Here is a 15,385-nt window from a genome sequence, read left to right as displayed (position 1 = left end):
TGAGGCTCGCCTTTGCTGACTGAGCTCAGCATCAGTAGAGCAAATAATATGGTGCGCTATGGACATCTCATCTTCTCCTGACACCTATTTTCAAAAGTTGGCAACTCTGACAGCTGATAAGTTCAGACACATTAATGCCGTCTATAGATCTATATTTGACATTTTTTACATTTAGGGTAGGAAGATGCCTCTGAGATACTAAACAAGCCATCTGAATTCAGCTTTTTCAATAAGTTTTACAGGCTTAGCAAAGAGTACTTGGTCTTTATATGGTACATAAGGTTGTATCATCATATAAATAATGCTAAAGTCCATACTGCCTGTCAAAGGTCAAAGTTATTCTCATGTTATAGCACATGCAATCAGAGCATGCACAATAGCTCAAAATAATGACATTGAATTCAACATTATTGATTATTTATACCGAACTCATCACAAAATTGTCAAAATGCAACCACTTTAATACAAATACATTGCATACCCCAAAGTATTGGGACACATCTTTAATAGAGTACCTAAAATTTATTTTTTTTAAATGATAGACATGACGTAATATGTCTGGCAGATCGGTGGAGGTGAATCTTGAAATCCTGAAATTTGCTGCTTGTCAGGCAGATGCACTCTGCACAGAATGGAGTACGACCTCACCAGAAAACCTGAAAATTAGTATTCTACTCTCTGTATAGGCGCACTAACTTTCTATTAAGTCAATGCACCTCTTCTTGTGCACTCTAAAGCAGGAGATGAGAGCATGTGACTGATGTGTTTAACTTTTAATGTGGCTCTTGTGATCAGTGGAGGTCTCAAGATCTGCAGCACATGCTAGGCAGTACCTATCAATAAAAAAAACGAAGGTAAACTTTAATCATTTATTTCCGGTTTTCCATTCAGTCTCATTGCCACAGGTGTATAATACCCAGCCGCCAGCCATGCAGTCTGACTTTACCAACATTTGTAAAAAAAAAATCCTTTTTCGAAATGTTTTACTAATTTACAATACTCTATTGAAATAGAGTGTCACCACTGCAACAAGTCAGTTCATGAAGTTTCTTTCTTCACACTCAGTCCATGATTAACTAAGAGTGGTATTATTGAAAAATGGAAGCAGTTAGCAATCATAGAAACTCAGCCACAAAGTGAAGACCACATACAGAGTGGGAACACCGAGTGCTGAGGCACATAACGCATAAAAGTCACCAGCACTCGGCTGACACAATAACTAAAGAGCTCTAAATCTCATCTGGCATTAACCTCAGGATTCTAGGAGATTTATGGCATGGGTTTCATAGCCAAGCAGCTGCATTAAAGCCTAACATCACCAAGTGCAATACTAAGCATACAATGAAACACCAATTAACTCTGGAGCAGTGGAAACATGTTCTGTGGAAGGACAAATTGTGCTTGGTCATCTGGCAGTCTAATGGATGAGATAGGGTTTGGTGAATGTCAGGAGAACGTTGTGTGCCTGACTGTATTGTACACACTGAAGTTTGGTGCAGGCCCTTAGTGCCAGTAAAAAGAACAAATAAGGCTTTGGCCTACCAAGAAATGTTTGAGAATTGTATGCTTCCTACTTTAGAATACAGTATGGAGAAGGCTGTTTTCTATTCCAGCATGACTGTGCCCAAGTGCACAAAGCAAAGTCCATAAAGACATGGTTGGGTTTGGAAGAACTAGTATACATATGGAATGTGTCACAATACTTTAGTCAAAATAGTGTAGACATACTGTCAATTCTTTAAATAAATATATTAAATAAATATGGACCTTTAGCACTAGCCTTACTACTGGTCAAAAAACAATAGCTGATTCATGGTTCTTCTTTCTCATCAGTGAAGACTGGGTCACTGGATGGGTGTCTATCTTGGCTAATAATGATTTATATATTCAGAGAGGTTTTTATGGATCATACATTGATTTACAGGGTAGCTTCCTATAGTTGGCACAGGAGAGAATTTTCTTCCCGGAAAAGAACTCCTTTGCCTAGATCTTCTGGAAAGATTTAAGCAAAAAGATATTGTGGAAGACAAAGAGGTCACCAACATTATTTTTCACCCCAAATGGGGTATACTCATATTTAAATAAAATGGGACCAAGAATAGGACCATAATGGACAGACTGCAACAGTAAATACCAAACCAACCAAAGAAAAAACAGCCAGAAGTCCAAATATATATAAATGTACAAAAAAACTTTATTTTTAATAATGACAGATAAAAACATAACAGAAGGAAGCAATCCCCGTGCTACCCATGGCATGCACCTGTAAAGGGCAGGGGATAGGTGCCTCTAGTATAAATAGGTCCACTCATTAACCATAAGGAAAAGCCAATAATCATGTAGGACTAGTAAAAAGTAACTGCATGTAAAGAGCAATGAAGTCTACAATTTAGCAGCAGCGCCCACACACAGTGCACAGTATACATACCGGTTAATGCAGGAGTACATCTAATACGAACGGGCACCTCACCCCTGTCCACCCCGATGCGCATTTCAGCTAATGCCTTTCTCAAGGGGTTTGCCGGTGTAATTCTGGGTGCATTATATAGAGACAAAGGGGCACAAACTGATGGTACTGAGATTAATGGGCTAACCAATAGCGTCGTCTGGAATACCTTCATTATCTGCACTCGGTACACCTGGACGCCTCACACCGGAAAGCACATGGGGCCCCATGCGCTCCCGGGAGGACAGTACCATGATACACAGGACAGGCAAAGAAGTTCCGGAGTACTGTACGGTCATAAAGCGCCAACGCATGCGCATATCATATCCTTCGGCCATCTTATTGGAGACCATAACTGAAAAACTCTATGCGGCCATTTTTGGATTGTGTGAGGCGTCCAGGTGTACCGAGTGCAGATAATGAAGGTATTCCAGACGACGCTATTGGTTAGCCCGTTAATCTCAGTCCCATCAGTTTGTGCCCCTTTGTCTCTATATAATGAACCCAGAATTACACCGGCATACCCCTTGAGAAAGGCATTAGCCGAACCGCGCGTCGGGATGGACAGGGGTGAGGTGCCCGTTCGTATTAGATATACTCCTGCATTAACCGGTATGTATACTGTGCATTGTGTGTGGGCGCTGCTGCTAAATTGTAGACTTCATTGCTCTTTACATGCAGTTACTTTTTACTAGTCCTACATGATTATTGGCTTTTCCTTATGGTTAATGAGTGGACCTATTTATACTAGAGGCACCTATCCCCTGCCCTTTACAGGTGCATGCCATGGGTAGCACGGGGATTGCTTCATTCTGTTATGTTTTTATCTGTCATTATTAAGAATAAAGTTTTTTTGTACATTTATATATATTTGGACTTCTGGCTGTTTTTTCTTTGATTGGTTTGGTATCTTCTGGAAAGATTGAAGTTTCATCTATGACATCATGGTTGCAAAAAGGAGTGATGAAGTGTTTATGATGGTGCCCTGATTTATTCCTGCATTAGAAAGGATTCTGATTTAAACTACATATCCTTCTGTTCGGCACAATATGCACAATGAGTTTTTATTGACTTTATTGATCCATATATTTTCTTAATGGTGTTCCCTGTGTTCAAAAGGTTATAAGAGGAATTCAGAAACATATCTTGTTGCAGAAATCTTTTGAGAAGTACAAAATTACTGTGCATCACCAGATTATATTCATTTGCTGCAAAGATGATTCCGATGCTAACAGGGGTAAATGGATCATTAAAACAAGAAAGTGAGAATGCAAGGGCTCTTGGCAGACAAACATTTCATCTACTTCAGTACTCCAATAACACATGCTGCATTCAGAGCTTGTCAATGTAAACCATAAAAAGAAGCACGCTTTGCATAAATTATTCTACTTGAAGGAAAACGCAAGCTACACATAGACAAAGAATTGCAAGTATGGATGTAAGTAAAACACCTTACCTTAAATAGCCTTAATATATTAGCAACCATAATGGAAACAGAACTTGCTGCAGCTCCTATCACTGCGGATATCCTATCCGGCTTGGTAAAAATAGGTGAATCTCCATTTGCACATCTGACATCAGTAGCATCTTTTTCTATTAAAGCTTGCACAAAGGTTAAAGATTGCTCCAAGGCATAGGTATCCCTTGAACAGGTGTCAAGGATCCGGACACCTACAGTAATGTTTGGAAGAAGGTCCTGGTCTTTGTTTATCTGGTCTATGGCATACATCATTGCCTCAAGTCTGTGAATTCCCTTTTCTTTTTTAAGTTCCCCACAAGGCACCCCACGTTCTCCTCTTGAATGGACTGGGAAAAGACCACCAAGTATAACGTCCCCTTCCACTCGGATAGAGTGGGCATATTCTTGACTTCCAACTGTATGTATCAAGCTTAAGATCCAGTATAGCCTTATGACCAAAAACATTGTGGAAAGACCACCAGACATTGATTTTTTTTCCAACGCCAATCTTGCCAAAGACATGTTTACTATCCGAAAGCCAATGGTGTAATTTAAGATGCAATATCGTAGACCCTTTCAAGTTGCATCTAACAGATGCTACCATCAGTGCCCACTAAGTGACTATATAGGATGGTTGAGCTGATAAATCAGCAATTTCTGTAGCAGCCTCAAAACTAGAATTAAAACATCTTATTCAATTTTGTACATTCTTCATATTCAGACTATAATGCAGGTGAATTACTATATCGGGAAGGTCTCGCAGTGATTCAATGTTAGACAGTTGTCTCCAAGTCATATTCATTAGGTACAGTCCACCTGAAAAAGAGAACAGACAAAATATGTTTAGTCTCTGCACTAGCCCTCCAGATATGCCAAATACATAACTAACATTACCTTAACAAATACATTGAAATAACAGATGCAACTGTGCGCTGAGATTGCTGTGACTCATTTCCTGCACTGCATACCTTGCCTAATTCAGGTCAATGACCATGAAAACAATATTGAAAGTGATTTGTGCTGAAAAAACAAGTCTAATTTGCTTCATTATTTGATGAGAAAGATAGGCGACTTACAATCAGCAAGATAAATTATGTCTAGTATTAACTCTGATATTAACTTTAAAGAAGGTGAATAATATTTTGTTGTTTTTGGCTTTTCTACATATATTTTTTGTAGCAAAAAATGCTGCAACGAGATGGTGGCTGTCAGCCATTACTAAACTATGATATGCACCCAAATCAGTGATGCATATTTATCAAGTTAAATACACCAGAATTCTGGTGTAATTTATGCCAAATTACTTGAATATTTCTAATGTGTTTTAGACCCTTTCTGTGTAAGAAAACAAGGTCTAAGTGAAAGGATGTCACTGCCTAATGAGACCAATTTGCTTTCTCTTAGTATGTCAACTATTAGGAAGGGTAAATTTAGTCTATACAGTCTTAAAATATGCCAGATTTATCAAACAGCATGAACTACATTGATACATTTATCAGACTTCAAGACTGTCTAGGCTAGTCTAAGTTCTAACTGAAGAATTAGACAGTATTGATGTCACCCAGTGATTATTGGAACCCTGGCCTTTTTTCCCAAAATATTTTCTCAAATCTTGAAAGTATTCTCAAGTTGTGTTGTTTTTTTAAGTTCTGTGCTGTAGATTCCTCAGTTGGATAAAAAAAAGAGTGTTAAAAATGCATGGGATCATTTAAAACAGCTACTAAAATGTAAAAATGCATTAAAAAATTCTATAAAAAAAAATTGTTAGGGCTAGAGGAACGCACCAAATAATTAGAGAAAAGGAATAAGGTGCGTTCGCAGCCCGGGGTCCACCGTGCAGAGATGGAACCTGCTGCTAAGCAATGACGGACTATATGGTGGTACAATGAGGATACACACACGGGTTAGCTTCACCCTGTGTGAAAGAAGCGAACCCTGTTGCGTCACAGGGCCGCAGTACCGCACGTAACAGAAATAATAATTAAATAGCACGAGAGTGTGCAGCGCCCCAGAGACCTGGTCGTTGCAGTAACAAGGGGAGTGATGGTATGTCTGATGGCACTGAAGGAGATCACCTGACCAGGTATCACAGACACCAATACACTTCATAGTCTGGCCTCCAGGGGGAGCTAAGGGCGCTATGTATTAGGCCACTCCTCACAATCTGGTAAAACTGGGGGTTAGATAGAAAGTTAGACAGAAAGCTGACTGGGTTGGAACCAAGCAACATCCTGTGGCAGAGGGTGTTGCAGGGGAAGATTCAGGGGGGTCCCTGTCAGGGATGGGATCCTGACAGAGGCCTAGCGAACAGAAAAGAACGTTAAGGAACCGCACCTGCACTACATCGCGGCGGTATCTCAAGAAAGGACAAGAAGCGAGGTTTATTGTGGAGAGTGAGAAACGAGATCAAAGCAAAAAGGAGATAACACCAATAGGAGTCGTGCTGTAAGATCGAGGCAACATCCTATTGAGGCGCGTAGCCGGTGGCCAGAACACCTATTAAGTATTAGGCTCCAAGCAATACTTCAAACAGAGGCAGGACAGTTGATTTTAGGTTGGCTGTCTCACCAAAATCACCTAAGAAGACATAGGGGGCAACTGTGGGAGAGGGGCGACGCTAGGGTCCCGGAAGAACTCCAGGCCTTCCCATCATACGGGTGTGTCCTATCCATATCATCTGGGGGACGGAAAAAAAGATCAGAACAGACATAAGTTGTGGGAAATAACATCAGAAGCAGACACAACAGTTATGAGGACTATCCCGTGGTGCTCAGCAGGGAAGCCCTGTTAACCGTACTCTGGATTGGGGACCTTGAAGCCTTCAGTAAAGAGGTAAAGAGACTGCAACCCTGTGTCCTTGTTATTCACCGTGAACTGCACTACGCACCATCACCTACACCTTTCATTGGACGCCCCTTAGCAGGGTCATGGATCGGGTCTAGCCACCATGACAACCCCAGAACCGAGACAGAGAGGCCCGGTATCGAGTGCCCCGCGGCCCTGCATCTGGGGGCACTCCAAACTTGGCGTCACGAACAGGATCTATTCAAGCCTGAAGAATCAGGTCATGTGTGCCTTGGAACTGTGATTTACTGTGCTTGAACTGTGACTTATTGCAAAGACTGTGTATTGCCACTTGTCGCCAAAAGCTCCCGCCAAAACCGCCGCCATTACAGCGCTAAGGAGAGCGCAGGAGAAGAAGGGCGTGGATGTGGGCGTAGACTACTGTATTCTCACCCATCCCTTGTAGATTGTGAGCCTTCGCGGGCAGGGTCCTCTCTCCTACTGTACCAGTTATGACTTGTATTGTTCAAGATTATTGTACTTGTTTTTATTATGTATACCCCTCCTCACTTGTAAAGCGCCATGGAATAAATGGCGCTATAACAATAAATAATAATAATAATAATAATAATAGACAAGCTGAAGGGCGTGAAAGACGATGGCCGCCCAATCTAAATACTTCTGTATCCTGAGGACGTGTCCGTCAGCGGCTGAGGTCCGCCTTCTCATCCTCTTTGGAGGGTGGAGACCATGGAGATGGGGCCGCCCACGAAAGAGAGCGCGGGAAGAAGACATCACAGAGGAGGCAAAGATGGCGACGTCAGAAGCACCACATGGGGACGACCCGATCCAGCGTGAGGCTGCATTACCCGTCACAGCCCCAGACTCGCCATCGTTACAGGGACTGGCCCTTACGGAGTTACCGCTGGGCAGACCCAACTGGCCGCCATCCGAGGAGTGTGTGGCTACAGCTGAGGCCCGGCGGGTAGCGCGCCGCCGGGAGGCCGACGATTGTGTGATCTCTCGGCTGGGCCAGCCCACGGAGGTCCGCTTATCTCCGGTGTCCCCCGCTTCCTCCATTCCGGCCACGGCAGAGTGTGAGCTGCAGGCACAGGGCCTGAGGATCCTGCTGGAGGCAGAGCACCTGTGGCACCTGATGACGGCATGGAGAAATAGACCCCAACCTGTGGTCCAGATCGACCTGACGAGCGCTGAGGCGGTCCCACCGTCGCACTGGGGTGTGGTGGTATTCTTTAACCCTCGGGAAGGAAGGGGAGTCATTCAAGAAATTGGAGAGCCACTGCAGGTCCGTGTTGACCGGAAGGAAGTGGAGCCCTGCGGTGGAAGATATGACGAAAACTGCGATTTGGAACCCGGAGACGCAGTGACCTATACCCGGTGGAGGAGGGAGGTCGGCTGGATGGCTCGGGGCATTCAGCGGTGTGTCGCTCTCCAGGCTGCTGCCGGAACACCAGAGGATGAACCCCCTGTGGAAAAGGTAGTGGAACCTGTCCCCGCTGAACCCAAGGAAATCCTGACCCATCATGTATCCATGGGATGGGGCCGCTCTCGGTTGAGGAGGGTGGCCCAAAGAGGAGTGCTGCCGCTGCCTAGACGAGGACTGGGCCTTTCTACACCACCACGGGCCGTCTGTCAGGTGAGGCCCGGAAGGAGGCCACCTCCGGATCAGCCAGAACATGAGTAAGCAGTAATTCTTTGTCAAATGTATATAGTTAACTGTTCGTCTTTTTGTGTTTCTCTGCTGCTATAACCCGAACAGGGTTATCTCTTAAAGGGATCACTTAGTTGACCCGGGATCCCTATTTTGCCTTTTTGATTGGTTCATCACTGTTTTAAAGACTACCGAATCATGGACGGTGAATGGTTCACAAACTTTTTTTGTAAATAGTTTGCACCTTATTAAAGGTGCCCCCTACTGGTTTTACAAGAAAAAGAACTCTTTGCGAAGAAACTGTTCCTGGAAACAGTACAGGATTTCCTACCTTACACGAACTTGCAGCTTGAGAAGTTGCGCTACCTCCAAGAGACTTGGTTCCCTCTTAAAGGGAACGTTCACCAATAGCACTTAAAGTATAATGTTGCCTTAAGAGAAGTAGCAATAATGTTTATATGTAGAAGTAATATATAGTTAGTTAGTTATAAGAAAATGTTTGATAATGTTGCTAGAGATTGAGGACAGGGAAGTGAACCCGTACGGGGTTAGATGGTGAGTCCTCCTAGGAGCCATAGAGAGATGGTTCAGTGTTATTGTGCTAAGAAAAGAGGCAGTAGGCCTGGGCAGATAGACAGGTGGTCCTGCATAAGACAAATCAAGAAGAAAGTGTTGCACTTAGAAGAGAGAAGTGATAAAAGTTAATTGATATTTTAGGAGTTTTATAGTAAGCCTTTAGTGGATTCAGCTTATACGTCCTTAGAGGCAAAGTTAGATTATTGTTGAGAATTTGCACTAAGTAGAATACCCGGCTGGGTAAGAAAAGTTATTTATAGGATGTTATTTAAAATATTTAACCATGTTCTGTTTGTAACGTTCAAGTGTTCTCACCTCCCATAAAGGGAAGCTCTGTTCAAATTTACTTGTTTCTGCATTTCAAAAATTGTATGTCTTTTTGCTGACATGTATTGTTGTTCTCTTCCCAGTCCAGGAGTACTGGATTTAACTGGGGGGAGTGCAGCGCCCCAGATACCTGGTGGTTGCAGTAACATTGCTCTGCCGCTAAGGGGAGTGATGGTATGTCTGATGGCACTGAAGGAGATCACCTGACCAGGTATCACAGACACCAATACACTTCATAGTCTGGCCTCCAGGGGGAGGTAAGAGCGCTATGTATTAGGCTACTCCTCACAATCTGGTAAAACTGGGGGTTAGATAGAAAGTTAGACAGAAAGCTGACTGGGTTGGAACCAAGCAACATCCTGTGGCAGAGGGTGTTGCAGGGGAAGATTCAGGGGGGTCCCTGTCAGGGGTGGGATCCTGACAGTGGCCTAGCGAACAGAAAAGAACGTTAAGGAACCGCACCTGCTCTACTTCGCGGCGGTATCTCAAGAAAGGACAAGAAGCGAGGTTTATTGTGGAGAGTGAGAAACGAGATCAAAGCAAAAAGGAGATAACACCAATAGGAGTCGTGCTGTAAGATCGAGGCAACATCCTATTGAGGCGCGTAGCCGGTGGCCAGAACGCCGAGGAAGTATTAGGCTCCAAGCAATACTTCAAACAGAGGCAGGACAGTTGATTTTAGGTTGGCTGTCTCACTAAAATCACCTAACAAGACATAGGGGGCAACTGTGGGAGAGAGGCGACGCTAGGGTCCCGGAAGAACTCCAGGCCTTCCCGTCATATGGGTGCATCCTATCCATATCTTCTGGGGGACAGAGAAGAAGATCAGAACAGACATAAGTTGTGGGAAATAACATCAGAAGCAGACACAACAGTTGTGAGGACTATCCCGTGGTGCTCAGCAGGGAAGTACTACAACACACAGGCGCTAGAAGGTAGGCACAGATTTCCACCTGCAAAGGGAACTCTGGAGGTGCCATCGGACTGGCCGGTCTCTTACAGCCCTGTTAACCGTACTCTGGATTGGGGACCTTGAAGCCTTCAGTAAAGAGGTGAAGAGACTGCAACCCTGTGTCCTTGTTATTCACCGTGAACTGCACTACGCACCATCACCTACACCTTTCATTGGACGCCCCTTAGCAGGGTCATGGATCGGGTCTAGCCACCATGACAACCCCAGAACCAAGACAGAGAGGCTCGGTATCGAGTGCCCCGCGGCCCTGCATCTGGGGGCGCTCCAAGTGCATGCGATGCCGCACTGGCGGACGCCACTAACCACCCAGACTTGGGTTTGGAAAGTGTGGTGATAGCGCATGGCGCCGCACTGGTGGTCACAGCAATAGACACTGTTTGTGTACCAGTGATGGTAACAAGTCGGGCGCTAGATTACAATCATCCTCCTTACGCGAGCATTCAAACACAAGGGAGGGGATGATTAAAGAGCGACTTTCACTCACAGCACACACGTAAACAAGTGTATACTAGTGCATGGCCGTGCGGCCATGTGAACCTTTTATAGCTTCAGCAAGTTCAGGACCTTCCTAGAGGACCAATGAGAACTGCTACAGTAACTGGGCAACTTCAGGACCTTACTAGAGGACCACTAGGAGCTACTGCAGTACCTGAGCATGTGACCTCAGACCTCCACTGAGAGGTCTTCCTTTGGGTATGTTCATGTGGGGGTTGCCTGGTTGCTAGGGAATCCCCACATGTACTTATGCTGGCTAAAAGATGTAAAACATTCAGCTGTGGCAAGAAAAACTAAATCTCCGAGCACTAAAAAATACTCGGAGGTCACCCGAGCATGCTCGAGAAATCTCGAGTAACAAATATATTCGCTCATCACTATAAATCATACATATTTACAAGGTGGTGGAGAGTTTTAAAGCTGAACAGAAAAATTTGAAAAATGTCAGCTAAATTGATTTTAACAGTTTTCCTTAACTGTCATCCTTTAGTTGACCACATTCTTTTGCACTAGTGTCCAATTAATAGTTAGTCATCCATTCTGTAAAGGGAGTTTTTCCTCTTCTTTTTTTCCTCATTATAGCCTTTAGCTATTTTGTATTGTCTAAGTACAGTTATATATGGTTGTCATGCTGCAGACTAATGTTCCCTAACTAGCGGATTGAGAGTCAATTGTGGTTTGTGGCCCCCTGAATGTGGCAACTGTAGAACGTTCTGAGCACTAGTTTCATCAGCAATGTTACAGTGTTAATGAAGCTGAGCACTAGAGTAAAAGCCATATGCTGTGTCTGGAAATTAATATTAGAGTGACTCAACATTATATGTTATATTAAAAGTATCTCACAGTAAACTGCAAAAATGCTACAGCCAGATGTTACCGTGAAGTCAGTGCAGTTATTTGCTCGATTATCACTCCACTTTTACCCTTTTTTGCCCAAATGTAACACATTTAAATTATGTCACTATGAAAGGAAAGAGGTCTAAGGATATGCACTTTGATTGGTTATGGGAAAGTCTGAATACAGATTTTATCTCAGCATTAAGAACTTGACTGATGACTGATACAGAAAAAGAAGCAGATTTTATTATAAAATAACAAAATTGCTCATTTTCATGTGTACTATTGAGTTATAAAATAAAAATTAAAACTACTGTTACTCTTTAATCAAATGGATTTTTACTCATCATCCAAACCTGGTGTTATCAATTAAGGGAACTGTAGGAGATAAGAAGCACAAATAGGGTCTGTGAGGCAGTGACCCCTGTCACTGCTAGGGGGTTCTGTATGGGCTCCTCAGTATGCGCTTGGAAGCATAATTGTGATGGTGGAACAGTGACTGGCAGTATTGTAAATGGCCAGTATGTGTCGCAGAGGAAGTCTGCGCAGTAAGCCAGTAATGTTGTTCTGGGACCTGTAGTCCCACAAGTATTTACTTAGTTTTAAAGGGAGGGTTGCAGAGCTAGTTTCAGAGCTAGGTGGGTTGAACTAGCAACACACACCTCCCACCTATGGGAGTGGTTACAACTATGTAATGTGACCAGGATGTGGGTCATATGGTCATGTGTATGGGCATGAATGGTTTTTGGCTGGAAGATCCTGTGAGAGGAAAGGCCTGGGTGTTGGGAGGTCCAGAGTGGGGACCAGATCCCTGAAGAGCACCTGGTGAGGCCGTGATCCTCAGTGGCCTCTGTGTTGGGAGGTCCTGTGTGTGGACCAGATCCCTGAAGAGCACGAGGTTAGGCCAGGGATCTGCAGAGCCAGTGATGGCTACTGTGTGGGGGAAGCTACCGACCTTCGGTGGGTCTGGAACTGACTAAAGTGTGTCTGCCAGGCAAGTTGGTGATCCCCGTCCGTATGCAGCTTCTTCAGAGGACAGGACCCATGTGATGCCAGCCAGTGAAAACCTGCAACACTGACAAGCAGGTAATCCAGAGCGAGCCTGAATATTGGACTCTACCAAGTGTGTATGGTCACAGTCCTGATGGAGCAGAGCCATGCTATGAACACTGTTACTTTGTTTTGCCATGCTATGAAGGCTGTTACTTTGTGTTTTGTGCCACTGGGGTTTATGGAGTAAAAAAAACCAGTTGGACCTTTGAAGATAATACGGTCTTGCAAGAGGTTATTCCCCAACCTGTTAGTGATCGCTGCATCACAGGTCTTATCTGATAGATTCAGAATCTGTTATTCAGAAAACTGCTCACCTGGTGCCCTTTGGCAAGACATATAAACGTCAGCTGCCACAGATCCACAGGTCAGGCATTCACCATATCAAGAACCATGCTAAGGAATTTGTAGATATCATCCGCGCTGCTGAACAAATAGAAGTCCGGACATATTGAAGAAAAGGAATGGTGGCTTTATTCAATGCATTTCGAAGTCTACATATGACTTCTTCCTCAGGAATTACCACATATCAAATCATATGTATGTGATGTTTGTTCAGCAGCATGGATGATATCCACAAAATTCCTTTGTATGGAACCTGGTGTTATAACATTTCTGTCATCAACTCTGCTCTCCCTCAGATGCGTGATTTGCACCAGGAAAACATGTATGGTTGGCTGTTTTACTGCCATTTAAAGCACGTCAATCTAGTATGGCGTTGGTTTCTTCATCTATACTTATTTCCTGGTGCAATCCATTTATGTAAGGAAGGTTGAGTTCATGACCGAAATACTTGTTTGGGATTACCGACTAATACAATTGATTTGACAATGCATCTGAGTGAAAAAAATACAGTGGGTACAGAAAGTATTTGCACCCATTTAAATTTTTCACTCTTTGTTTCATTGCAGCCATTTGGTAAATTCAAAAAAGTTCATTTTTTCTCATTAATGTACACTCTGCATCCCATCTTGACTGAAAAAAACCCTGAAATTTAATAATTTTTGCAAATTTATTAAAAAAGAAAAACTAAAATATCACATGGTAATAAGTATTCAGACCCTTTGCTCATTATTGAGTAGAAGCACCCTTTTGAGCTAGTACAGCCATGAGTCTTCTTGGGAATGATACAAGTTTTTCACACCTGGATTTGGGGATCCTCTGCCATTCTTCCTTGCAGATCCTCTCCAGTTCCATCAGGTTGGATGGTGAATGTTGGTAGACAGCCATTTTCAGGTCTTTCCAGAGATGTTCAATTGGGTTTAGGTCATGGCTCTGGTTGGGCCAGTCAAGAATGGCCACAGAGTTGTTCTGAAGCCACTCTGTGTTATTTTAGCTGTGTGTGTTTAAGGTCATTGTCTTGTTGGTAGATGAACCTCTGGCCAAGTCTGAGGTCCAGAGCACTCTGGAAGAGGTTTTCATCCAGGATATCTCTGTTCTTGGCTGCATTCATGTTTCCTTCAATGACAATCAGTCATCCTGCCCCTGCAGCTGAAAAACACCCCCATAGCATGATGTTGCCACCACCATGTTTCATTGTTGGGATTGTATTGGGCAGGTGATGAGCAGTGCCTGGTTTTCTCCACACATACCACTTAGAATTGTCACAAAAAAGGTCTATCTTCATCTCATCAGAGCAGAGAATCTCATTTCTCATAGTTTAGGAGTCTTTCATGTGTTTTTTTAGCAAACTCTATGCGGGCTTTCATATGTCTTGCACTGAGGAGAGGCTTCCGTCAGGCAACTCTGCCATAAAAGTCCCACTGGTGGAAGGCTGCAGTGATAGTTGACTTTGTGGAACTTTCTCCTATCTCCCTACGGCATTTCTTGAGCTCAGGCATAGCGATCTTGAGGTTCTTTTTTACCTCTATCACCAAGGCTCTTCTCCCATGACTGCTCAGTTTGGCTGGGCGGCCAGGTCTAGGAAGACTTCTAGTGGTCCAAAACTTCTTCCATTTAAGGATTATGGAGGCCACTGTGCTCTTAGGAGCCTTGAGTACTGCAGAAATTCTGTTGCAACCTTGGCCAGATCTGTGCCTTGCCACAATTCTGTCTCTGGCCTCCTTAGCCAGTTCCTTTGACCTCATGATTCTCATTTGGTCTGACATGCACAGTGAGCTGTGAGGTCTTATATAGATAGGTGTGTGCCTTTCCAAATAAAGTCATCAGTTTAATTAAACACAGATGGATTCCAATGAAGGACTAGCACCATATCAAGGAGGATCACAAGAAAATGGACAGCATGCTACTTAAACATGAGTGTCTGAGTAAAGGGTCTGAATAGTTATGATCGTGGGATATTTAAGCTTTTCTTTTTTATTAAATTTGCAAAAATTACTACATTTCTATTTTTTCCAGTCAAGATTGGGTGCCGAGTGTACATTAATGAGAAAACAAATGATTTTTTTGAATTTACCAAATGGCTGCAATGAAACAAAGAGTGAAAAATGTAAATGGGTATGAATACTTTCTGTACCAACTGTGTCTTTTAAGGTCAGGTTCACATGAGTGTATAAACAATCTGTCAGAATTTCTTCCAGAAAAGTGGGACGATTTTATTCTAATCTGTCATCCATGTGCAATACATTTTTTTGCAGCAGTTAATCATTTACAAGACCATTTACAGTTTCCTATGTTACAGAATTGCAATGTGTCCAGAAAAATCAGATGCTATACTGTGACTCCATATGGCATCCATTTTTTTTCTCGTACCCACAGACATGAATGAGTCTCATCCGAATTTCTGAGGAAAATAGTACATGCTAT

General features: G+C 43.3%; 1 protein-coding gene across 2 annotated transcripts in view; it reads right to left on the bottom strand.

Annotated features, from left to right (window-relative positions):
• The window catches only part of GRM8 (glutamate metabotropic receptor 8), a 1,957,382-nt gene that overhangs the window by 1,863,584 nt on the left and 78,413 nt on the right, over positions 1 to 15,385 (bottom strand). For both annotated transcript variants that reach the window (XM_077264926.1, XM_077264927.1), the window contains exon 2: positions 3,903 to 4,721. In XM_077264926.1, the coding sequence (XP_077121041.1) occupies positions 3,903 to 4,427 (525 nt within the window). In that variant the 5' untranslated portion in view covers positions 4,428 to 4,721. The remainder of the gene's footprint in view (positions 1 to 3,902; positions 4,722 to 15,385) is intronic.

The sequence above is a fragment of the Ranitomeya variabilis genome, chromosome 5 (assembly GCF_051348905.1).
Source record: "Ranitomeya variabilis isolate aRanVar5 chromosome 5, aRanVar5.hap1, whole genome shotgun sequence".
Taxonomy (NCBI): Eukaryota; Metazoa; Chordata; class Amphibia; order Anura; family Dendrobatidae; genus Ranitomeya; species Ranitomeya variabilis.
This window is presented reverse-complemented; position numbering and strand designations above follow the sequence as displayed.